At 40.1% G+C, this 24,651-nt stretch overlaps 2 protein-coding genes across 2 annotated transcripts in view; both read right to left on the minus strand.

Moving 5' to 3' along the window:
- Positions 1-303: 303 nt before the first annotated feature.
- LOC310952648 (SPEG neighbor protein-like) lies at positions 304-2,071 on the minus strand (the record flags this gene model as incomplete). Its single annotated transcript, XM_083921315.1, has 4 exons — positions 304-442; positions 852-993; positions 1,552-1,859; positions 1,965-2,071. 4 exons carry the CDS (start codon positions 2,069-2,071, stop codon positions 304-306), a joined length of 696 nt encoding a protein of 231 aa, XP_083777441.1.
- A 2,219-nt stretch (positions 2,072-4,290) lies between these two features.
- Positions 4,291-24,651, minus strand: part of spegb (striated muscle enriched protein kinase b) — a 48,160-nt gene continuing 27,799 nt past the window's right edge. The window contains exons 16-41 of the mRNA XM_083921511.1: positions 24,065-24,271; positions 23,827-23,950; positions 23,358-23,530; positions 23,160-23,272; positions 22,872-23,040; positions 22,624-22,720; positions 21,471-21,671; positions 20,907-20,964; positions 20,682-20,759; positions 20,394-20,566; positions 20,279-20,305; positions 19,982-20,134; positions 19,129-19,171; positions 18,940-19,008; positions 16,067-18,824; positions 15,814-15,963; positions 15,069-15,185; positions 14,480-14,647; positions 14,194-14,316; positions 13,303-13,467; positions 12,090-13,062; positions 11,445-11,684; positions 11,079-11,302; positions 9,828-9,903; positions 9,396-9,545; positions 4,291-8,148 (exon numbers count right to left, since the gene is read on the minus strand). Of these exons, the coding sequence (XP_083777637.1) occupies positions 7,893-8,148; positions 9,396-9,545; positions 9,828-9,903; positions 11,079-11,302; positions 11,445-11,684; positions 12,090-13,062; positions 13,303-13,467; positions 14,194-14,316; positions 14,480-14,647; positions 15,069-15,185; positions 15,814-15,963; positions 16,067-18,824; positions 18,940-19,008; positions 19,129-19,171; positions 19,982-20,134; positions 20,279-20,305; positions 20,394-20,566; positions 20,682-20,759; positions 20,907-20,964; positions 21,471-21,671; positions 22,624-22,720; positions 22,872-23,040; positions 23,160-23,272; positions 23,358-23,530; positions 23,827-23,950; positions 24,065-24,271 (7,085 nt within the window). The 3' untranslated portion in view covers positions 4,291-7,892. The remainder of the gene's footprint in view (positions 8,149-9,395; positions 9,546-9,827; positions 9,904-11,078; positions 11,303-11,444; positions 11,685-12,089; positions 13,063-13,302; positions 13,468-14,193; positions 14,317-14,479; positions 14,648-15,068; positions 15,186-15,813; positions 15,964-16,066; positions 18,825-18,939; positions 19,009-19,128; positions 19,172-19,981; positions 20,135-20,278; positions 20,306-20,393; positions 20,567-20,681; positions 20,760-20,906; positions 20,965-21,470; positions 21,672-22,623; positions 22,721-22,871; positions 23,041-23,159; positions 23,273-23,357; positions 23,531-23,826; positions 23,951-24,064; positions 24,272-24,651) is intronic.

Genomic DNA, 24,651 nt, shown 5'->3' on the forward strand with positions numbered 1-24,651 from the left:
AGATGGTTAATAGCTTTTGTCTACATTATTTTGGTAAAATGCTGTATTTTTCATTATAAAGCCTTTTCCATTTCTATAAGAAACACTTTAAAGTACTCTCATAATACAGTACTTTGACTGACCTTTCATCAGAAGAGGATAATAAAAAAAACACTCATAAAAAGTTGTAATCAAAAATGTCTTTACTTTTTATCATGGGCATGATTGAATATACAGCTTGGAACACAGTATATTGTCCATTGGATTGCACTGTGAGAGAACAGAGGCTCATCTTGTTATCACTGGTGCAGTTGTGAGGTTGCATCAGAGGATGTCGACACGAGCAAAGGACTGGTCTGTGCCCAGATTGTTCTCCACAAACACTTCATACTTGCCGGCATCTGATAACTTTGCATTTTTAATGGTCAAGATTGTGTTGGTGTCTCCAACATCGAAGAATACCCTGAAATACAATCATAGCACTTTTGTTAGCACTATTTCCTATGTATGCTTTCCCTAGAATTAGAATCACAATCACTTCAATTGCACTTTACATTTATTGGATGTGGGTCCTGGTGGCATTAGTTCACACACAGTGCCATTTCTACATGTATACGTTCTGAAAAAGCATTGTAATTAATACAGTACAGAATTCCTCTAGCCTGGAAATCCAGACGCACCACGAGAAATGATTGGTTGTAGTCGCTCGCAGTGCTATCCATTTGCATGCAGTGGTATTTTGAAATGCATGCGTTGGTGCCGCCCCTTGAGTTGGGAAGGTCTATTGCTCGTTGTCACACCCCATCGGGATGGATGTGGGTCTGGATTTCCGGGCTAAAATTCCTCCTAATTGAATCTCGAGGAGAGCCTACCTGCCGTCTTCCTCTATGTCGTCTCCATCTTTGAGCCAGGCTACATCTGGAGGAGGCTCCCCATGTATTTCAGCCTTGAGCACCACTGTCGTCGCTCTCTTGGCCTTTATGTTGTCGGGGCCTTTAGTAACCTTCGCAGGGACTGGGAAAGCATGACGCAAATATTCTCACATGATTTGTTGACAAGTGCAAGTAGATTAAGTTCTCGAGAGTGGAATGATCCCCTGGTTTTAGAAACGTCTGATGAGGTCTCTAACAGCAGCAGATATTAGCATCAAGTAATTTCTAGTCACAGGCAAAGCTCTGTCTTCAGTTTGTTTTCCACTTAATTTAGTATGATTATTTAAAACATCTTTCACTCTACTATCCAGGCAAACTAGGTGTTTAGAGAAAGAGTTTTAAAGTAGAAATCAACCTTTTGGGAAAGGCCAAGAGTTAGATGACAGATTACCTGTAAATATAAGTATACACCTTGCAGCTGATTAGCTTAGCACAAATACTGGGGGAAATAGGGGGAAACAGCTATCCTGTTCCCGTCCAAAGATAAAAGTGTATATGTCACACAATGTTGAACGATCCCTTAAAGGCGTTTGATTAAATTCTGATTCCTCTAAGCATAGCAAATTAGCAAAACTTAGATTCATGCAACACTGGAAAGTATAGAACAAACACGTCTGCTTAGGGCAACATCTGTACACACCTTCCACTAGAATACAAGCAGATCCATATGTCTGTCCAAATGGATTTTTAATGGAAACAGTGTATTTTCCCAGATCAGCCAGAACCCCATCTCGAACCACAAGCGCCACAAAATCCGGGTCTTCAAAAACATAGCGGTACTTGGGACCATCCTTCAGCTCTTTTCCATCTTTGCACCAGACGATGAAAGGATCTGGGAAAGCACTAACTCTGCATTCTAGCTTTGCAGCGCTGCCCTCAACAAGAACCACATCTTTGAGCTCCTGCAAGATCTTGGGAGGGCCCTTCTCCCGCAATTCTTTACGGGACCTACGGGAGAAATGCAGGACTATTAGAACTCTTTCATGCTTTGACCTCTGCTCAAAAGGCACTTGAATGCCGATGATACCAACAGACATGGAGATGTTTCAGTACCTGTGGCCGCGATACGAGGCTTGGATTCGGATGGCAGCCTCCTGGACCTGATGGTCACTGATGTTCAGAGTGCACCCAGGAGGGGGTGTAGCCTTCGCTTTGGACATGTGCAGTGGTTAGGGCAGGTAGCACTAGAAGGAACCTGGAAATGAGTTAAAACGTTTTTAATATCCAGTTGGCCTTTTTCATAGCATACATTCAGCATACTCTGATCACTGGGGGAAAAAAGTTACAGCCATTTCTTTCACTTACAACTTAGTGTCACATTTCTTACCTCGGAGATCCTCTTGAAGCTGCACTCAACTTTAGATCCGCTCCAGAGTCAGTAAACCTGAAACACGTCATGCTTTATATCTAGTGGTGCTCCAGGAATAAGGAGAACAACTCATCACCCAGACGCTCCTTGTCCTTCTTTGGATATTTGAAAATACTCAGCATGACAACATTTATTGAGGATGCGCAAACAACTGTTGCAGAGATACTTCCCGTCCTTATAAAGACATCATCTCAAATACTCCTGAGAATCCTTGAGAGCAGTTAATAGTTTTGATGTGGTTGAAATGTGAGTAGTCCCTGATGAGAACACACATAATTGTTGGTTGGGCCGAGAGTGGCCTCAGCCTGAACTCAGAACATCCTACGACAGTATCTTAAAATCATGAGCCGACTGTGAGTCGAGTTGTAAAACTTTTTAAGTCATCTTTTTTGTGTTAATCAGCTACTAGCCAGGGGTGGATTATGAGACAACCGGCCACTGGGCACCGACATGCAAATCCAACACCATCTTTATAGTTGTTTAGACCCTTTTTGTATTCGTTTTGTGTCTCTTTGTAGTCATTTTGTCCCTTTGGTTTTGTGTCTCTTTGTTGTCATTTTGTCTCTTTTTATTTGTTTTGTGTCTCTTTGTAGTTGTTTTGTGTCATGTTGTTATCATGTTGTGTCTCTTTGTAGTTGTTTTGTGTCTCTTTGTATTTTTTTATGTCTTGTTGTTATAATGTTGTATCTCTTTGTAGTTGTTTTGTGTCTCTTTGTAGTTGTTTTGTGCCTCTTTGTAGTTTGTTTGTGTCTCTTTGTAATCATGTTGTGTCTCTTTGTAGTTGTTTTGTGTCTCTTTGTAATCATGTTGTGTCTCTTTGTAGTTGTTTTGTGTCTCTGTTATCATTTTGTGTCTCTTTGTCGTTGTTTTGTGTCTCTTTGTAGTTGTTTTGTGTCTCTTTGTAATCATGTTGTGTCTCTTTGTAGTTGTTTTGTGTCTCTTTGTTATCATGTTGTGTCTCTTTGTAGTTTTTTGTGTCTCTTTGTAAACATGTTGTGTCTCTTTGTAGTTGTTTTGTGTCTCTTTGTTAACATGTTGTGTCTCTTTGTAGTTGTTTTGTGTCTTGTTGTTATAATGTTGTGTCTCTTTGTAGTTGTTTTGTGTCTTCTTGTTATCACGTGTGTCTATTTGTAGTTGTTTTGTGCCTTGTTGTTATCATGTTGTGTCTCGTTTTAGTTGTTTTGTGTCTTTTTGTTATCATGTGTCTCTTTGTAGTTGTTTTGTGTCATGTTGTTATCATGTTGTGTCTCTTTGTAGTTGTCTTGTGTCTTGTTATTATGTTGTGTCTCTTTGTAGTTTTTTTGTGTCTCTTTGTTATCATGTTGTGTCTCTTTGTAGTTTTTTGTGTCTCTTTGTAAACATGTGTCTCTTTGTAGTTTTTTTGTGTCTCTTTGTTAACATGTTGTGTCTCTTTGTAGTTGTTTTGTGTCTTGTTATAATGTTGTGTCTCTTTGTAGTTGTTTTGTGTCTTTTTGTAATCATGTTGTGTCTCTTTGTAGTTGTTTTGTCTCTTGTTGTTATCATGTTGTGTCTCGTTTTAGTTGTTTTGTGTCTTTTTGTAATCATGTGTCTCTTTGTAGTTGTTTTGTGTCATGTTGTTATCATGTTGTGTCTCTTTGTAGTTGTTTTGTGTCTCGTTATCATGTTGTGTCTCTTTGTAGTTGTTTTGTGTCTTGTTGTTATCATGTTGTGTCTCTTTGTAATTGTTTTGTGTCTTGTTGTTATCATATTGTGTCTCTTTGTAGTTGTTTTGTGTCTCGTTATCATGTTGAACAGTGAGCTCCATCTAGTGGACTCAGAAAATGCTTCATGAAGCTTCATTTGGACATCACTAGGCTAGGTTGGCCCCCGGGCCTGTGTCTGTTAAGACCCTTCAGTAATCTATCCATGCTACTGGCACAAATGAGTAATTCTTCAGATATTTCAAATAATATTCAAGAATAGTAAATTCATTGCTCTTCTCCCACTTTCTTACCTAGTTTTTATGCACTGTACAAAGAAACATATTCATGTATTTGTCATATTTCCTTTATTGTTCATAGCCTTAACGGCTGTCATGCCTTTTCCATGCCAGATTCAGAAATGTCACAAAATAAAAAGCAGCAGCTATAAGACGTACAGTCACTCAATAAATAAACAAATTGCAAAACACACACAAAGCAGTCACATTCATAAAATCAAAATAATTCATTCATTGAACAAACTGTTTTCTCTGTGGGTCTAATATCCATCACGAGGCACTGCAACACATTCCACAACATCGACATTGGATTGTAATACAAAATGTGGAGCGTTCAACATATATTTATTCTTTTCAAAACCCTGTTGTCTGGTTATTAATAGTTGTAATTTCATTTTATATGATTAAAGAACATAATATATTGCACAGACGTTTAGAATTGAATGCGACAATGGATTCTCATGCTGATCTTGTGTGTTTTCATTCCGGTTTAAAACAACTCCCTCTGTGATTAACTTCTACTCTGCATAGGAAAATGACGGAGCCAAAAAGACAAAAGAGCTGCAGAAAAGGGCAGTATTTAACTAGCAATAGCATTAGAATATATAGAACTAGTAAAATCATTTCATTTAATTACCAACAATCTCTGCCAGTCAATACACAGAATAAAAAAAATGATTTTGTTCAATGTATGACACAGCTCTACGCGGTATCATCGTTGAGGTCTCATCAGACCATGATGCTTTCTTGAAAATGAGTCACAGAAATCTGTACTGGATATCAATACATGTGACAGCAAAGTGGTAAAAAATCTGACATTTGTGCAAATGTTTCACAAGGTGGTCTTAAACTCTATTTGCCCTCACAAGGCAAAGCAATATGAAAGAAACAATACAACTTAGCCATATATTTACCAGGAAATAACGAGGATAGCTCAACTGATCAATACATCGCTCATTTTTTATCAAAGTAATGTTAAAGCAAAGGTGCTGGTACTGATGCCTGAGGATAGACTTCCAAAACAAACACTTAGGATACTCCATCTTTGGACAAAAGGGGAAATTAGTCATGTTCTCTGAGCTGAGTAACAACATATTTGGAAACAGACATTAAACACCAATATGCCACTAAGTCAAATTCTACTTTCAATCCAACCAAGGGACAAATGTCTTCAATATTGTCTCTGACAAGGACAAGTTAGGTGTTTTAAGGGACTAAAGCCAGAGTGAAAAAAATTGGTAAAATATATGATTTATCCAATGTGTAAAAAATTTAAATTCAAGCGGCATAGACACTAGAGATCAAAATTAGAGAACAAACTATAAATACTTGATTTTTTTCTGAAATACTGTTATTTCTTATTGTTCAATATCAGCTGTGGCTATACCACAATATGGCTAAACCCCATAGAGAAACTCTGGAAAATCCATTACAAAGTAATGGCTAAGAAACCCACTACAGTTACTGAACTATGGAAGAGAGTGAAGGAGAATGTACTAAGATCAAACCAGAGCAGTGTGAGAAACTAGTGATGTCCTGTGGGCTCAGATGTGCTGAAGTCATTCAAAGCAAAGGCCTCTACACTTCCTATATAAGAAAACATTGTTGAAATCTTCTCTTCTGACACAATGGTTACTGTTCTCTAATTTTGTTCACACTTTTTTTCACAAAATAAAGGTCTTTTGGTTGAAGTGCCCTGGTTGTTTAAAAAAGCATGCTAGGACAGCAGAGGTTTAGCCAGATCAGATATTCTATCAAATTATGAACAGTAAAAAAATACCAATATTTTAGAATATAAGTATTTATACATTGTTCTCTATTTTTGATCTCCAGTGCATCCTCTCATTTAGATTCTCTCGACTTGTTTTTTAACAATTTTATTTTATGTATTAATTACGAGGGAAGTACCTCAATATAGCATGGAATAAGAGCTGTCTCCTACAAATTGATTCCATATTTTCTGCATGGATTGTCAAGGATTTAACATTTCTAATTTTATGTTCTCTACAGTCTGCAGGGGCTGTAATATTGCATATGTATTGAATGTAAGTTTTCTGATTGTGACACTTAATTAAGGGAATAAATAAATAATCATTCCTAATTTAATTATAACCATTTTAAATTGTGCTTTGTTTTATCTATAAAAAGTTCAGCCATTTAAAAACTGTATACATCAAACTTTTTTTTTATCAGAGCAGTAGCTGTTGCTGCTGCAATTAAAAATAAGATCTTAGACCCTCAACGGTGTCTTAATAAACATCCTTTCTCAATTAATTTGAGATACTTTTTTTATGCTGACTAATGCTTACTGGTTAAGGGCACTTGGAAGCACCCCAGTATCACCAGTGGGTTTCTAAAGTGATTCAGTTCCTGAATAATCGTACATTTAATAGTGATCTTGTATCTCAGGCAAAGTGCTGTATACACAGTCTAATACATTGACTGACAGACTCAGCAAACTTGTAAACTTAATTTTAGCAAACTCAGAGATGAGTGTAAATATCTCCGCGTGGATCCTACACTTGGCTGAGTGGTATAGTTTGCTGAACTGGAAGCCAATGTGCTGGTTGTTAGCTTACTTGTGGTGGAGGAACTAGTGCCTGCCAAGCGCCGACGCAATGCAGTCCCGCATGGAGCCATACGCTGAGCATATCATCACTTGGAGTAAAAACTGATGGTCTAATAACAGATTCCAAAAACAAAATGATTTTGAGAATGAGTGAATCATTATTATATTTAGTAACATGAGGGAAGATATTTGTGCTGATTATAAGAGTCCTTTTCTAATAGCCCTTTTAGAGAATCCTCCATTGTATCCTCTGAACTCGACAGACACTTAAATAGCTCAGAACAGAAAAGTCACTGAAACTGCTACAATCTTAACAATCATTGAGATGCTACAGCAGTATAAAAACTTGGGTGCTGTAGCATGAACAACACTGCTGTAATTAAAGTTGGATTCAGTTGACGGAGAGCAATATTTAGCATTGCATGCTGTCCTTGATCACGGACACAGAATTAGACATCATAGAAGGAACCTTTGTTCAGGAAACATTTGAATATGTGACTATAAACGCATATAGCAGAGGTGTTGCTATGGAAAAGGCATTCATTGTTTTAGCACACCTTGTTTTGAAATTGTGCCAAGTATTCATTATTTTGGAATCTCATGAATATCTCAAGTTAAATAGTATTTTAGCATCAAAACTCTATTACAGCAATTTTAGGCCTTTCCTGGTGGGTGACTACAATGTATTCCCCTTCATCATTGAGCTAACAGTAAGAAAGGAAGTGATTTATCCAAAATGTATGTAAAGTTACAAACCTTGAGGTACTAACTTGAAGACAACATTCTGCCTTGTATGAACAAGGTCCACCATATAAAAAAATACAGTCAGGCTCTTGTAACTTTGTAAGAGTTCCCTTAAGTGTGAAAGCATTCTTTTAGATTCTCTTTCAAAACCAGAAAAGAAAAAGAGGTGACGTCTCTGTAGATCACAGCCACTGCAGTCTCTTTTTTTTTCTTCTTGCGACCAAGTTCAACAACTCAAACCTGAAGGGACCACCCCCACCTCAGGGCCTAAAGTCTTTTCTCGCTCTGAGGATGTCCCCCACCTCCCCTCCGTAAAATCACGACAACCGAAGCCTGTTTTCACTGGGGGACAGGTGTGGTGCGAGAAGTTGGCACATTTGGCGTGGCGGGGCTGGTGGGGGTTTGTGGTGAGCTCTGGTAGGACCGCAGGAGGACTTTGTGCTTGGTGGCCACCTCCGCTCGCCTGCGCTGCTGGTCGGCCAAGAAATCCTTGAGACGGGTAGTTGTAAAGGTGAGAGTCTGCCTGCGAAGGCGCATCAGGTAGGCATCTTGAAGCCAGGAGTTATTGAAGCAGTCCTTAATGGAGGGACGGGCCCTATTTAAGAGCAGACAGTGAGGATCCAAATGATCAAGGAAAAATGAGCGGCTTACAGTATTTTCTTAAAGCCTAATTCCGGTGTCAAATCATACCAGGGTCTTTTTTTGGTAAATTCGGTCATCAAATAAGCCATCGAGACAATTTTTTTCGTGTATGAATGATTAGCGAAGAAATACGGGAGAGTCGCTAAAAGCTGGACGCGGTTAACACTAATTAGCTCTGGACAGCATGGTGAAGGCATTAAAACAGCTTTTTTATCCACTACTACTGATCAATATAACACCAAACCTCTGCAGTAGCATGATAAGAGTCCTTACACATAAACCAAAGCACCAACAACGTAGTTAGTGAATCCAGAGTTTATTAAAAGAGTGTTTTGAAAGACTTACCTACTGGCCCGGGTTCCTGCTCCTCTCATAGTAAAGTCCATTCAAGTAAATTACCAAAGTCAATCCCAAAGGAAGGAGCCCATTGATGCTTCGTTTTATATGTAGGGACTCTTCTCGTGCTACTGTAGAGGTTTGTTGCTATTTTGAGCAGTATTAGTGGTTAATAAAGCCGCTTTAATGCGTTCACCTAGCTAAGTAAGTTGCATTAAATTCCTGTGCAAAATCATGCCATGGTCTTTTTCGGCACTAACATACATCAAATAAGCCTTTAAGACGCTAACAGCCAGACGTGGCTAACACTGATTAGCTCAAGGCATTATGGTGAAGGCTTTTTTAACCACTTATACTACTCAAAATAACATCAAACCTCTAGAGTAGCATATACCTACACATAGAACGAAGCACCAATGGACTTTGGATTAAGATTGACTTTGGTAATCGACTTGAATTAACTTTACTAGGCGAGGAGCTGGTACCGGGAAGTATTTGTGGTTAGCCATTTTAATGTGTTCACTGTGCTGCCCCAAACTATTCAGTGTTAGCTACGTCCGGCTGTTAGCGACCCTACTGGATTTCTCCGTTAATAGTTCATACACGATAATTTTTTTCTTGATGGCTCATTTGATGACCGAATTTGCCGAAAAAGACCCTGGGAGAATTTTACACCAGAATTGCGCTTTAAAAAAAAGAGATGTTGCATTATTCTGCTTGCGTGCCGTTTTGTTACAAAATCAATAATGACAATGGGGGAAAAGGTAACGTAAAGTGCTGTAAAATTAGCTCTCAGCAATAGTAGAAAATAATAGAAATTCTGTACAATATGGGAATATCAAGAAGGACAAATATCTAGCTTACCAAGGGTAGCTACAGAGGATCTTTTTGAGAAACAGAGAGGCACTTTGGGACACATTCTGGTAGAGTTTAGAGAGGTCAAACTTTGCCGCCTGGATCCTGGCTTCAGTCTCCTGAGGGTCATTTTGGATGAAAGGTGACTTACCGCTCAACCTGGAAAATCAGAGGGAAGTTTTAACACTCACAAAACAGTGCAGATATCTCGAAACATGTCAACAACGCACAATGAAAAAGTTGGTTTATAAGGTTAGTTGTGAATTAAATGCATATCGCAAGAGCAAAAAGATGCAAGAAAAACACACCATATAAAGTTACAGTGAGACCTGAGATCAGAAATGCAAATGAAAATCATAAGCCCCATTTCACATCAATAATACTATTGCATTCCTACTTAAAGAGGGTTTACTGGGTGGAAGCTGTGAAAGCAGTACTCACATGATGAAAGTCAGAACACCCACGCTCCAGATGTCAGCTGGAGGACCCACAACATCCCCTTTCAACATCTCTGGAGCTTCAAAGAGAAGAAAGGGGCAGCGTACAGCCTTCGTTATTTCACACACAACTTTAATTACATCTGCAAATAGTCTCTGTACCACACAAACTGTATGGAAGTTATTGACAGAGTTCATGTGCAGTCGTTGACACTGCTAAGTTGGTCACAGCACCCGGGGAGCAGCGGGTGAAGGTAGAGCCACATTGCTTTTTCAGACCTTCTGTCTCATAATGCTGTCAGGATATTGTGACAATGTCAGCAAATATGGAATAAAACATATGTACTATTGTTTTATTTTCTATTATTTCATATTCTCCAGCTTCAGTTTTAAACAATTATCCAAATAGCTGTAATAAAGTAATCTACTAATTAGTTGAGGTTTACTTTACATTTGTATATGCTTTGTATGCAAAAATCTTTATTTGTAAAGTAACTAAAGCTGTCAAATAAATGTAGTCAAGTAAAACAGTACCACATTCCCTCTGAAATGTAGTGGAGTATTAGTGGAAAGTGTCATGAAAAATGAATTATTAGTGTAAAGTACTTAAAATTTGATTAAATTCTAATTTGATTAATGCTAAACGCGCCACTATATTCATCAGCTAGTCACTAAGGTAGGGTTTGTCATTTAGTGCTGTGTCTATAGTTGTGTCAAAGTTGTAAACATTAACATTCTGAATGTCTCAAGGGTATTTACTGTTGCAGTATATGTGAATGACATCAGCCAACAGGAAGTTAACAAGGACAAAGGCTGTTGCCTAGCAAGGAAATTCCATTAAAAACATCTGTAAATGATGCTAATGAGAGCAGTGAGGCTGAATCCAAACAGTAAAGTAGCGGGCCTTAAATAAAATGAATGCTGAAAGATGCTAATAAGCAATGCTGTCCAAACGATGCTTCATGAAGCATTAGTTGTATTTGTTGACCCCACTAGATGGAGCTCTTGGTTTAAAGAAAAAGGTTCAATAAATGTTAATTGAGTGTGTTTTCAACCCTTTGTTGAACAGAGAGCTCTATCTAGTGGACTAAAATAAAGAAAATGCTTCATGAAGCTTCATTTGGACACCACTACTAATAAGCTCCAGTGTTGTGGGACTTTGGGTGTCATTTGATCTTTTGTTAACACAAAAATATGGATGAGAGCAGCTTTAATTTGACATTCCCAGTGGTCTTTTTTATAACAACCCTCTTACAAGTATACTCCAGTGTTCCAATGGCAGGGCTGAACTGCTTGAGGAAGAGAGGGTTGTAAGTCTGAGCACTGCCAAAGTCAATGATCTTGATGACGTTCATGTAGGTGATGATGATGTTCTCTGGCTTGATGTCCAGGTGGAGGATGCGTCGGGTATGGAGATAGTCCAGACCCTGGAGGACCTGCACAATGTAGGTGACCACGTCATCCTCTGAGTAACGGAACCTGAAACAAACCAGGGAGCAGCTTGTTGGAGAGAGAAAAGAATTTTGGGCAGTTGCTCATTGATGCATTTCTAAATAATACAGGGTAGTGAATTTACATCCCAGGAGCAACCAATTTAACATGTGCAGCAGTTTGGCTTCACCTGTCTATGAGGCTGAAGAGCAGCTCCTTCCCACTGCAGTACTCAGAGATAAGCACCAGGTAGCGCGGTGTGACGTAAGCCTCATGTAGAGCCATGATCCTGTCATGATGGAGCGACTTGAGGATGTCGTATTCTTGCAGCACAGACTGCTTGCTGTCCGCCTCATATGGAACAATTTTAGCCATAAAGAGGTTTCCTGTGGTGTTTTCCCGACACTCACGGATCACACCAAACCGACCCCTGTGTGATAAAGAATAAGTCATTACATTTCCAAACGCTGTGTGTCCATTAGACTAAATGGTATTTGAGTTATATTATAAATTTGCGTACACGATCTCAGACCAGACGTGAGATTTGGTCGTAGCTCCCGCTCACGTCCAAAATGATAAATGCAGGAGTTTGCCAGGAAATTGTCGTACGCACGTTTAAACCATGCGTAAACCATGAGTTAAAATACATTAAAACATGACTTGCCTGATAATTCTCTATGGGTTTATCAACCCGAGTGACTTTTCTCACATAACACACAATCCTTTCATCTATTGTTGACATACAGTAATAACATTTATTATAGCAGCTTTAAAATCTCTGTTACGTTTTGCGTAAATGGGTTGTTCATATTATTGTTCCATCAGTAGTCATTACCTCGCTTTCTCATCCATGAAGGTGTAAGGCTTCTGTGGAACTCCCTGGCGCAGAGATCCCTCTCCAGGCTTGCCCAACGGTGTCCTGCGCCCCGAAGGTGTGACCCTTCCAGAAGGTGTGACCCGTCCAGATGGTGTGACCCGTCCAGATGGGGTACTCCAGTTGTCTCCTCCCTGCAGCAGTGGTGTCAAGCTCTGCACCACCACCACGGGAGGTGAGATAGTAATGGGTAGAGGGACAGTCATGGGCGGTGAGACAGTCACTGGCGGTGAGACGGTCACTGGTGCTATGATAGTCACAGGTGGTACGATAGTCACATGTGGTACGATAGTCACGGGTGGTACGATAGTCACGGGTGGTACAATAGTCACAGGAGGTACGATAGTCACAGGAGTGACTGAAAGGGTAGTGGTTGTTGGGGTGGAACTAGATTGAGAAGGTGGAGTAGTACGCGTGGTTGCAGCTGGCACATACATCGGAACAGATGAAATAGGTTTCCCAATGGAAGGAGCAGGTTGGGGTAAAGGAGAAGGGGCTTTGTTGGTCATGTGGAGGCCTGCCTTTACAGGACTTCGAGGTTTGGGTGGGACAACAGGTGGAGGCGCCAGTTTGGTTTGGGGTTTGCTCACGCTGATGCTAAGGGTGGTCTTGGCTTTGGCTGGCGGGGCTTGGACAGCTGTGGTGGTCTGGACAGGAGCTTGTTCAGAGCGAGCTGTACTAACTGGCAGAGTCACAGCAGGTCGGCTAGCATCCACCTGCACGGTGGGTTTGATAGTTACTGGAGAAGCAGATTTAGCCACAGATGGAGCAGGAGCAGAAGTTGAGGAAGGGACAGGTGTCACTGTAGCGGATTTACTGGGAGCTGGTTTAATGGGAGGCACTTTCATGGATGACATCATTACCACAGGAGGAGGAGGAGGAGACGTCGCAGGGACAGTCTTGACCACCACAGTAGCACTGGATTTAGCCGGTTCTGATGAAAGACAAGGAGAGGGAGGACACACCTCAAAGACCTGGCTTGATATATGAAAGGGAAAACGCAATGCACATGCAATGTCATGTTCTACAGCTAAGACGCCATTTTCAACACATCGTCGAATGACGTTGAATAATTTGTAATGAACGTTCTCCCAGACTAAAAGTATCATCATGAGTTGAGGAAGACCAAAAATACAAACACTCAAAGTGCAAGTTTCTTTGAGAGAATACATACCTGAAGCATCCAAGCTGACTACTTGTGAGAGGTTGCTATAGGGGCCCTGTCCAGCTTTATTGACACACGCCACCCTGAACCTGAAAGAGCCCCCTGCTGGCAAGTCCACCACATTGTAATAACAGTCTGCCACCCCTGTAGCAACGATCAACCAGATGGTCTCACCTGGGAGTAAAAATAAGATCAGTGTGTTCATGTTTATTTATAACATCACAAGCGCCATTATTTCAAATCAACACACATATAAGCACACATTGGTGGTTTTGCTAGTCTTATTTCTCATTTGTGTTGGCTTGGGATGCACCAATTGTGAATTGTGATTGTGAGTGATTTTTTATTTTGTTTTTGTTTTGTTTTTATTTACTGCCTCTTTTGTGACAGGGATACAAATACAGTAAATCTTAATTATAAAATAATACCTGAACTGTTTAAAGTCATTCAGCCCTTCATCAAACTCTCATCTACCATAAATATATAGTTCACTATTTTATCATCACTGCTTCGGACACAGTTACAAAGTTGCCAAAGTAAGATGTTTGTTTAATTACAATTATTTTGTTTATTAACGTGTTTGATGACAGTAGGTGAGTTGCATGGTCTAAGCTGAATTTAGAAAAAAAGTGATGCATGATAAATCATCCCGTAGCTTTAAGGAAAACCCCAATATTCTGGGCAACCCACAACATATGGTTTGAGACCCCATTATTCTTAGATCTATGTAACCAACAACAAAACCTAAAAATATCAGTCTAAAAAGGGAATTTGCAGCAGCAACAACAACAACAACAACAACAACAACAACAACAACAACAACAACAACAACAACAACAACAACAATAGTCATCTGTCTAAAGAGGGGAATAAAACATTAAATCATTGTTAAAAACTGACCCTCTGCTCTCCTCTCCAGAGAGTATGTGCAGGGGGCTATGGTGTCTGAGGGCCTCCACAGTACCAGGGCAGTGTTGTTGTACTTCTGAGGTATTTCAGGGGTCCCAGGACGATTCGGCAGACCTGTAAAAACAAATATATAGTTATTATATACATATCACTTACCATCCAGTTCTTGCAGGCTCTGTGTTGTCTATCCAGTAGACTATAGCAGTACATATTACTGTATTTATTTTTTATATAGTAGGCTACTAAAATAAAAGTGTATGTATGTCTCAGTTCTTACGGGCAAGAGATATTGTACAAGAGCTGGACACTGTGGCCAGGGGGTTTGTAGCAACACATTCATAGACCCCTGCGTCCTTTTTGGTGGTCTGCATGATCATCAGTAGCTGTCGGCCATCAGGGCAGGCAATCATGTTCATCCTGGCATCGATCTCCAGGGGCTTCTTATCTGAAGAAACAAGTGTAAAAATGGTCTTTTATGATGAGATATAATGATGAAGATTTGAGTTTATATTACTTGTCATAAAATAAAATGATAAAGAGTGTTAACTCTTCAAAGAAAGGTCTGTAAAGTTTAAAAAAATATTGTGTAAGAAATGATCAAACTTTATCAGAAAGTAGTCACACACGTAACTGTGTTTATCCTATATTCTGTACTGTTAATTTACACCGTGTGCAACATCTCTTGTCATGGTACCATTTGTTAGCATGTAGTAAGATGCAAATTAATCCCTCAATATGTCTCTGCAATTATGTATCCAATTATAATTATGTAAATTATTGTAATTAGCAATTGAAGTGATTCTGACCATACATCAGTGAGACCATCAATTAGGTAACACTGCCTTATTTACATCAGAGCTCCTTACCTTTCATCCAGTTAATGTGTGGGTGGGGGCTGCCTGCTGGCAGACAGCTGAGTGTGACTGGATCCCCCTCCAGCAGGACATGATCTCTAAGCTTGATATGGAATACTGGAGGGAAATCTGGGAGCAAAAGACATTAGACCATTCAAATAATGTCCAAACAATAATTAAAATGTATGATTAACTGTACCCAGTGATGGTTAAGACCATCATCACTGTAACCACTGTACAACTTCTGCCTAGGATCATGAGCTTTTGTCTGTGTTCCTCACACAAATTGTCCCTCTTCATATTTGCTTTTGCTATGAAGAGGTATATGTATAAGACATATAAAGATATCACATGTACATTTATGAAGGAATATAATTATGTATTCGCTGATGCTGACATATAATCTATGTTATGGTTTGGTAGACATGCGATTTTCAGTTTTACAGAGGATTATGTGCTGGACTATTTCTTGTTGAGGATCAATGACGTTCTGAAGTACCCACTGGTTGCCTGGCAACTTCATGGTGATGACAAGAGCAACAGACAACAGTCCAGTCTTTCTGCTAAGCTAACTGGCTTCTGGCTCTAGTCTTTTATTCAATGGAAAGATAGCAGAGTGGTCTTCTTATCTAGCTCTTGGGAGGAAACAGATAAAGTGCATCTCCCAAAATGTCAAACTATTGCTGTAAGCTCTCACTACCTTACCTTTGGCACAGTACAATCACAATCTTGTTTTTTACACTCTTGTGTAACTTACCAGAAGCCAGTCTGGAGTACTGGCGTGAACGTAGCGAACTATTTTCTCTGGAGATTGCTGTTGGTATGTCGGGTTGTGATACTGTCTTGTCTCGCCTCCCTCTGGTTAGGCCCCATCGATCCCAGCGGGATCTACGCTCAGCCTCCATGACTTTACAAGAAAAGAACAATCGATTCCATAAATCAACCATCACACATTTAAGAAAGTGTAATTGATAGTACTAAATATGTAGTAAAGTAAATGCCATCCATACCCTTTGATGTATCTGTCTTTAGGCTGGACATAGAGTCTAGAGACTCTGATGAGGCACCATTACTGGCCTGAGATGCTAGCTGGTTCTGAGGAACACTGGCAACCTTCATAGCACGGCTCTCTGATGTTGAACGACGAAGCATTGAAAGAATAGGTGTCCTCTTGGTTTCCTTGTCCTCTGATGCTTTTCTTTCCTCTGAGTAGCTACGAATTCTTGTGGAAATTCCAGCCACTGTTGATTCAATCTTTCTGCGCATTGCCAAGACCGGTGATTCGTTAGGTTTCTTGAGCTCCTTTTCATCTTGTTCCACCAACGCATTGCCTCCACCATCCATGCGCATCATCTCCACTTCCCTTTTGTCCTGTGACCCTCTTCGGCCGAGAGTCCAAGAAAGTCTTCGTCTTGAAGCAACAGAATCCTCTTCTTTGGTTGTTTCATTCTTGCGTTCAGTGGACGGAGTTCTCTTCAGGCGCATAGACAGCCTTCTCATAAAGCCTTGGTCCTTTTGAGCTTCACGAAGGTCCTGGACTGACTTTGACTTCTCCTCAAGTCTCCTTGGTGCTAATTCCAATGGTGCACCAATTGGCCCAGGTCTGTATATCTCTTCACCTGACTCTGTGGAGTCTGATGAGGTTGCTTGTGATTTGTCCTCATTCTTTGACCGTGACAGAAATTTTAGACTTCTTGAAAGGGAAGACTCACGTTTTTTGAAACGGGCCTCAAAGACCTCTTCAGAGGTAATGTCCTCAAAGTCAACTCCTACTGAGAGCTCTTGTTGGGATGAGGAATGGGTTGTAGTCTTTGGTGGACTGGGTTCTTTTGTCATCATTTCTGGTGAAGCTACCCTGGAGTATACAGCAGGGTGCTCAGTGGTTGATATGACTGCTGGCTTTGGTGGACCTGGTAAAGCAGAGGACATGCTGGTAGGTGAGGATGTGTGTACAGATGTTTCAGTTGATACTGTAGATGACAAGTTGGCTGGTGCAACAAAGGGTGTAGAGGGGCCTAAAGGTTGGTCATTGGGAGACTGAACTGCAGGGACCATGATCGTCTGCATAATACTTGCATATGCTGAAGTCCTTCCATCTGAAAGAACAACTCGAGCAGGAAGCGAGGGTGTTACATAAGTTGACACAACATTTGCTGATGGATGGGAATATTCTTGTGTTGCTATTACTATAACTGAGCTTGTGGTTATGATCATATCAGAAGATTTAGAAAGCATGTTTACTTCTTCTACTTCTTCTACATTTTCTACAGATGCGTCTCCATTTCCATTAGTATTTGATTCAGCAACACTTACAATTATTTCCTCTTCTTCTTTCATAATCTCTTCTTTTACTTCTTTCTCATTTTCTCCTTCTTCCTCCATTTTCTCTTCAAGTTTAGAGCTTTGGACCTCAAGAGGAGGTGTAGTATTTATCTGGCCCGTATCCTCTGATTCAATTATTGGTTCTTCTGAAATGCTCATGTCTTTCTCTGAGAAACCACTTGTGCTCGATCTCTCATCAAAATTACTATCTGTAGTCAACCCATCAATCGTTTCGTTCATAGTCTCATCAGGCTTGATCTCTTTCTCCATTAATGATTCCTCACTTTCGGTCTTAGTTGGACTTTCCTGCACAACAGATTCTGGTGTGGGTGGTTTTGGCGAAGGGTCCCTGGGAGTGACTGGACGGGAGTCTAGCTTGATTTGCTCAGTAAGAGCTGACATAGATATAGCCTCTTTGAGCCTTCTCTCTTCTACCTGGGCCAAGGGAATCTCCAAGGGAGCTCCTGACCTGCGGTGTAAAGCTATGGGTTCTGAATCACCTTGGCTGAAAGAAGCAGTTTTGCGCAAAACTTTGGGTTTGGAAACTTCCTCCACTGCAGAATCGCTGGATGCAGCTCTAATTAGTGGGGGTGGGCCCAAACGAGCAGTACGAGAGTAGCGATCTGAGGATATTGCACGCTTTTCATCTTCCATTCCTAATGTTTCCAACAGAGGTCCCCTCAGGCCACTCATCTTGTTGTCCACAGAGCCACCACGAAGCAGTCGCTGTCTCATCAGCTCCAGTTTATGAGCGTAGTCTTCTTGACTCATCTTTGCAGTTGCTGGGCTGGTGCTCCTCCTTGGTAGTTCCATAGAGACGGCTTTCTTGAGAACTCTCCGTCCGTCCTCTTGGTTTCCTTCTCCAGCTCCTTCTTCAGGTGTAATCCGAAGCAGCAATGCACTGTCAGCTGAGCCTCCACGTCTTAGCTCTCCTCTTCGTCGTCCACCCTCAGATTTATCTGACTCCATGCTTGAACCCCTTCGCAGAGGTTTTCTAGTCGGCTGTGACTTTTGTGGCAATTCAGCGAGTGATTCTTCATCTGAGGAACCCTTGTCATTGTCCTGTGATGACCTCTTCCGCAGGCGGCCTTTACCTGTTGATTCAACCCCTTCTTTATCCATTTCTTTAGGGTCACACTCCATTGCCTCCTGAGCTTGAACAGGAGACCCAGACCATTTACTTGTTCCATCCTGCTTTCCAGTTTCCTGCTCATTGGTCTGGATGTCATTAAGAGACATCCTTGATCCAGAAAATTCCATGTTAAGTGGCATTGGAATAAATGGCAGTTCATCAATGTCTTCGTCAGAATCTGAAGACGATGATGGCAAAGGTGAACCTTCTTTAAGGTGCCTGGGAACTGCAATGGAGATATGGCTGGAGGAATCGTTCAGCAACTCAGGTATGGACCTCATGACCATTTTTGATTTATAGCTGATTAAAGAACGCTGTAAAAGAGTAAATATGAGTCTTTTTAAAAATGTAAAAGATATTACCATGGAATTACCTCCAGCATGATGCTACAATATAGAAAACCAGAATAGCAATCAAAACATCCCTCACCTGCCATTTTCTGCGAGATACAAACTTCCTCAGGGCCTCTGTGCTTATGGCCTTCCCCTTGCTAAGTGTCTGTACAATAAATATACATTAATGTTATAAAAAATACATTAGGAATGGAATCTTGTTATCATCAAAAATAAATTGCTACAGAAAGAGGTTGTAGTGTGAGTACCACTGGCTTTGTCCTACCTTGAACCAGGGGTGTCTGAGACATTCTTGTGTATCAGGTCTCCTAAAGGAAAATTATGGAATATTCCTATCATCCAGGTTGATGCACATTCGTTCCATTAACTAGCTAAATAAACTGTTCATCTGATCAGCATCTAATACTGAAAGAAAAATCATTAACATCTCCAAAGCAATTTCAGTCAAAAGCAACAGGACTTGGTTATTTGTCAAGGGAGATGTTTCATTCAAAATTATTAACATGTAACTTTGTCTTTGTATTCACTTGATAAGTAAGTAATGTACTGTAGATACAGAATGGCAGAGAGGAAAATGTAGTTATTTAAACAGCTTTGAAAAAATTGTAAGTTGTATAAACTTTTAAAATATATGTAGCAGGTCACAAATGAATAAATGTCAACTCAATTAAAACTTTTTTAATATCACATAAAAATATTAAATTACACCTGAGAATAAGGTCTCCATCTGGTATTGAATGGACAAACTGCACACCACACGTCATCATCTCCTTGTTGACATAAACAAGGTCTCGTTTGTATTTGTGCATTTTTTAGAGATTTATTGATACACGTTCAATAAGGACACTGTTAACCATCCAATTAAGATTGTTCCCAAATTAATTGACATCACTGTTTACCTACAAGATATGTACTGTATAGACTAAGATTGTATTCAGGATGGTATAAGACAACAGCTTGACTCAAAATACGGTATGTCCTTTAATATCTAAGGTATTATTCAATATTACTCATTTCCTGAATGGCCTCTTGCAATTATATGTTTATAAGGTATGTATTTTTCACAATAATGTTAGATAAATCAAATTTTGATAAAGAGATCCAGTAGTGTTACTCACAGCCTGTCTGCTACCAGCAGCTTTATGATGAACCCTTTAGCCTCTCTGCAAAGTTCCGAAAACATACTCTCCTCGAAGGCCACGTTATAGTTCCTAATGTTCAGCGCAGAACTGCGGTCATTCTCTCCAGCAAATGGAGAGACTCCTGTCAGACTGATAACAGAAAAAAATACTTTATGTAATGCCAAGCCTACGTGAAGTCCAAAACAAGCAAACATGTCAAAAACGGACATTGATATTCAGTGTCCTAGAATACATTTAATCATGAAGATAAATAATAACAGCCTTTTTACTCACCACAGGTATGCAATAACTCCAATTGACCTTGGAAAATAAGGAAGATGATTAGAAAAATGTTGTGTGTTAAGACAAAACTAAATAACAAATAAGTATAAATTGGGAGATAATGTACCAGATGTCGGTTGCTTTTGACACAGGGGTCTGATTGACAATTTCTGGTGCAACAAATTCTGGTGTGCCATATTTGCAGTATTGTGCCTCATCTGGTGTGATCTGCATTGCGTTGCCAAAGTCACAGATTCGGATCTGATCACCATGGGAGTCTGCCATGAGGATGTTATCGGGCTGGAGAAAGAATAAAAACAATTTCACCTCCATCATAATACAACAAAGTGTTCCAGTGCACTAAATCATACAACACAGTGAAAGAGTGGAAGAGTGAGGATCCCTGAGTGTCTACCTTAATATCCAGGTGTATGATGTTTAGATGATGAAGGTAGTCCACACCCTCAAGCAGTTGTCTTATACCTGAACGAACCTGTTGGTTCCAAAACACAAGCAAACCAGTATATGTTTATTAGATAAATACATTACATTCAGTTACATACACTTGATCATTACATCGAAATAGATATTTAAATGTTTAGTGTAAGATTGCGGTGCAGTCATAAAACACAAGGCTTACATCAGACTCCATTACTGTGGGTTTCTTTGTAAATCTGTCAAGCAGCTCCTCATGGCACCTTTAAAGCTTAATTAAGTCCATTCTTTCTGGAACTTAAGATGCATTGTACAAGTATACAAAGCGCTATTTGTTTGTAATGCATTTACAGGATGCATGTGTGCATGTTCATTTCATCTCTAACAAGACAGATTTTCATAAAGAAGCTTTTCAGAACAACACAATACAGCCAGATAAAGAAAAGTAGAAAAGCAAACTGTTTTTTATTCATACCATATAATTCAAAAGGCCTTTTAGCATCTTAATGCAACTTAGCTTACTGTAACAGTACGTTTACATGCACATTAATATTCCACTGTTATTCAGAAGACAATATTACAAACTTGACACAGGTCCTGTAAAAGGTATATTCTGTTTGCAGATTTAGAATAAGGCCTCTGGCTTTTTCTGAACATTCCATTTTCCGATAAGACCTATGGGATATGCCTGTCTTTTCTGGTTTTGGATGATTACATCACCTTCAGAAAGACTATGTACTCTGTTTTTTAAACTGCATAATAAGGATACAATTCGGTGATGATGATGACTGCATTTTTTTTCTCAAAGGCATCCTGAAAGTAAAGGACTCTCTCATGGTCCAGCTTGGAAAGCAGGCTCATCTCTCTCAGAGCAGATGCCTTCTTCTTGGCTCGTGTGGAGATAAACTTTGCAGCATACTCCATCTTGCCAACCTTCTGTGTCACACGTTTCACATAGGAAAAGGCACCTCTGAAGAAAGAAAATCATGGGGAAAACTTAGTTCATCACTACCTAAAGCTATGCTCTACGATTTGGAATATTGCTAATTATTATTAACATCGTTTATACAACGATTGAGGTCCTGTAGTCAGATCTACACAATATGAATAGCAAAAAGAACCAAAAATATCCAGTCTATCAGCTGTAGGCCTGCATAGAAATTGACCAATTTATTGGCTCGCACTCTCCATCCAATTTCTTTCATCCTGCCTCGTCCCCTCCCACTCCCCCTCCCTCCCTTCAAACTCTGAGCGGCTAGTCATTAGCTTAGCAGCTAAACTGCCGGAGCTTCTATTACCATGAAGAAGGAAAAGACTGATACCAGCAAGCGGCCTCTGAGGCGAAGGTTGAAAGAAAACGTAAGTTGACCGAGGAAAAGATACCAAGAGGAAATGGTAACCTTAACTGTCTCTTTCATTAGACAGTTAAGGTTAATGTTAATGTTCCTTGATGGTATAGAGGGCTTCTGTTAGATTACTTCTGTATCAGTTAGGCTGCCATGAAAACCACTTTGAGCCTTCTAAGGCCACAATACAGCAAGATATAGCTGCAGAGTTAAATGATAACACCCACTGTCACTTCCTTAATGTCATGTTTATCCATTATAGGCAATGGTCGTGTAACACTGAGGGGAGGGGTTTGGTTGGGGTGGGTGGGGGTGAATGCTTTTTTCAAATCTGTCTCAGAGGCTCAACTGATTTTCAGAATGTAGACCATAAGTTTTATTTATAGAGCACCTTTTAAAACAAAGACTGAATACAGTGGACACAGATAACATTACATTACAGCCCCTTTAGGGAAGACAAGTTGGTAAAGATGGTTTTTGAAAAGTGTTTTAACTTAAACAGAGTTATTACACTGTAATAATCCGGAATAATTCTAAATATATTCAAAAATGTCAAATGTGGGCTTAATGCCTTACCTTCTAATTTCCTTGTGAATGTCATAGCTGTCGGTCAGTCTGCGCATCTTCCTGAGTATCGTCTCCTCATCGTCCATTGGATCCTCTTTATGTTTAGCTACAGCAACGAGCAAGTTTTAATAAGACCAAGGGAACTCTGACTCCAAGTAATGAGACAACTAGAATGGTCATTTTAGTTCCTTCACCACATATCTGTGCAGTCAAGAAATTTATAGACGGTTTATGGCTCCGATAAATTGAGATCTTACCTTCATGAATGGTCAGTTCAGCTTTACAGGACACAGATCCCGCCAAGTTCCTGGCAGTGCAGGTGTAGACCCCGGAATCTTCTGGATGAGCATTTAGGACCACCAGGGAACATTCATTATCATCGTACACAAATGTGTAATGACTGCTCTCCGACAGCAGGATATCATTCTGAAAGCAAATGCGCAAAGTATCGGCAATGGTTCTTTTTTACTTTAGAACAGAAAAAGTTCAGTTAATCTTGGTAATCCCTTATCAAATTACTTCTGACTGCTAAAATGGATAAAAACCTTGAACCAGAGGATGTCAGGAATGGGTTTGCCCTCCACAACCACCGCAAAGCGAGGGGTCTCCCCAGTGCAAACGTCCAAGTCCTCCATGATAGTTTCAAACGTCGGTGCAGCTGTGGCGTTTCAAAAGGGCAATATCAACTTACATTAGCTTTAGACAGATAAATGGATAGATAGACAGATCAATTTACTGCCTACCTGCCATCTCCACGTTGAAGGTGCAGCTGTCACTGCCATACTTGTTGGAGGCGACAAACACCATCTCTCCGATGTCAGCACTCTTCACTTTAAGCAGCTTCAGCATGTGCTGGTCATCATCTGGCATAGTCATTTCGTACAGCCCTGGCTTGCTGGAGAGGACAACTCCCCTCCTGTGTGAAGAAGTATTTGTATTGTAACCCAGGATTAATATGTTGTGTGTCGGAGAGCAGCGGATGCACTGGGCAGGTGTGGTGGATGTTTGGCTCTTGCTTGAGTGTCAGTCAGGACATAATAAAAAACCTTTTTGTGGACTGGACTAATGAACTAATTGTAACTGCAACAAAACTACAAACACAACTGCAGTGCTGTTATAAACCTATGGGTATACCAGCTGCAGGAAAAATCCAATGAAAAAAAAAAAGAAAAGAAGAAATAATTACAAACTTGACAACATAGACACAGATACCTCTTCCAGATGACTGCAGCGTTCACATGATTGAGGGTGACGGTGATGGTGACTGACTGGTTTTCCATCACATGTACAATATCTGGCTTGTCAATAATCACTGGAGCCTCGTGAAGATAGGGACCTGGAAGTAAATCAAAAATGTACACAGAAAATATTTAACAAACAGTTGGCACGCACTGCTGGATGGATGGGTGGAAGGATGGATGGATGGATGGATGGATAAACCTGAATGTACCTCGGTCCAGGAGCTGCACTGGGTCGGTGGTAGGTGAGGGCTTGCTGAAGGCTTTGGAGGTGATGGTCAGAACTCTAAAAGCGTAGCGCACATCCTTAGAGAGGGTGGTGATAGTGTAGCAGGTCTCCTTCAAGCCAGAAGCTATGATGACCCACTGGATGGAGCCCAGGGCTTGTTGTTGGATGGCATACATCAGGGAGCTGGGATCTGAAAAGAAAAAAGGGGTTCATGCAAAATGCTACACCGCAATGCTTTCTGTCCACAAAACATTTTGTTTAGCTAAGCTCTCAAGAAAGCTCTAAATTCAAATCCTTTTTTGTACCCATTGTAGAGCATAGGAGTGAAACTACATTTCTACAGTATATTGTAACATGTTACAATGTGGCAATATGGTATGTTAAGGCTCAATAGAGGCAGTATATCTAAGATGATCTATAGTGTCTTCTGTCTATTTCTATATCAGTCTTTCATTGTCATTTTAGTCTGCATTAAAGAGATTTATGTCTTTGGTCTATGTTAGAAAACGTGTTAAATTAAAATGTCATCAGGATCAATTCTTTAAGAATATCATTTAAGATCTGGCGAAG

This window comes from Echiichthys vipera, assembly GCF_963691815.1.
Source record: "Echiichthys vipera genome assembly, chromosome: 10".
NCBI lineage: Eukaryota > Metazoa > Chordata > Actinopteri > Perciformes > Trachinidae > Echiichthys > Echiichthys vipera.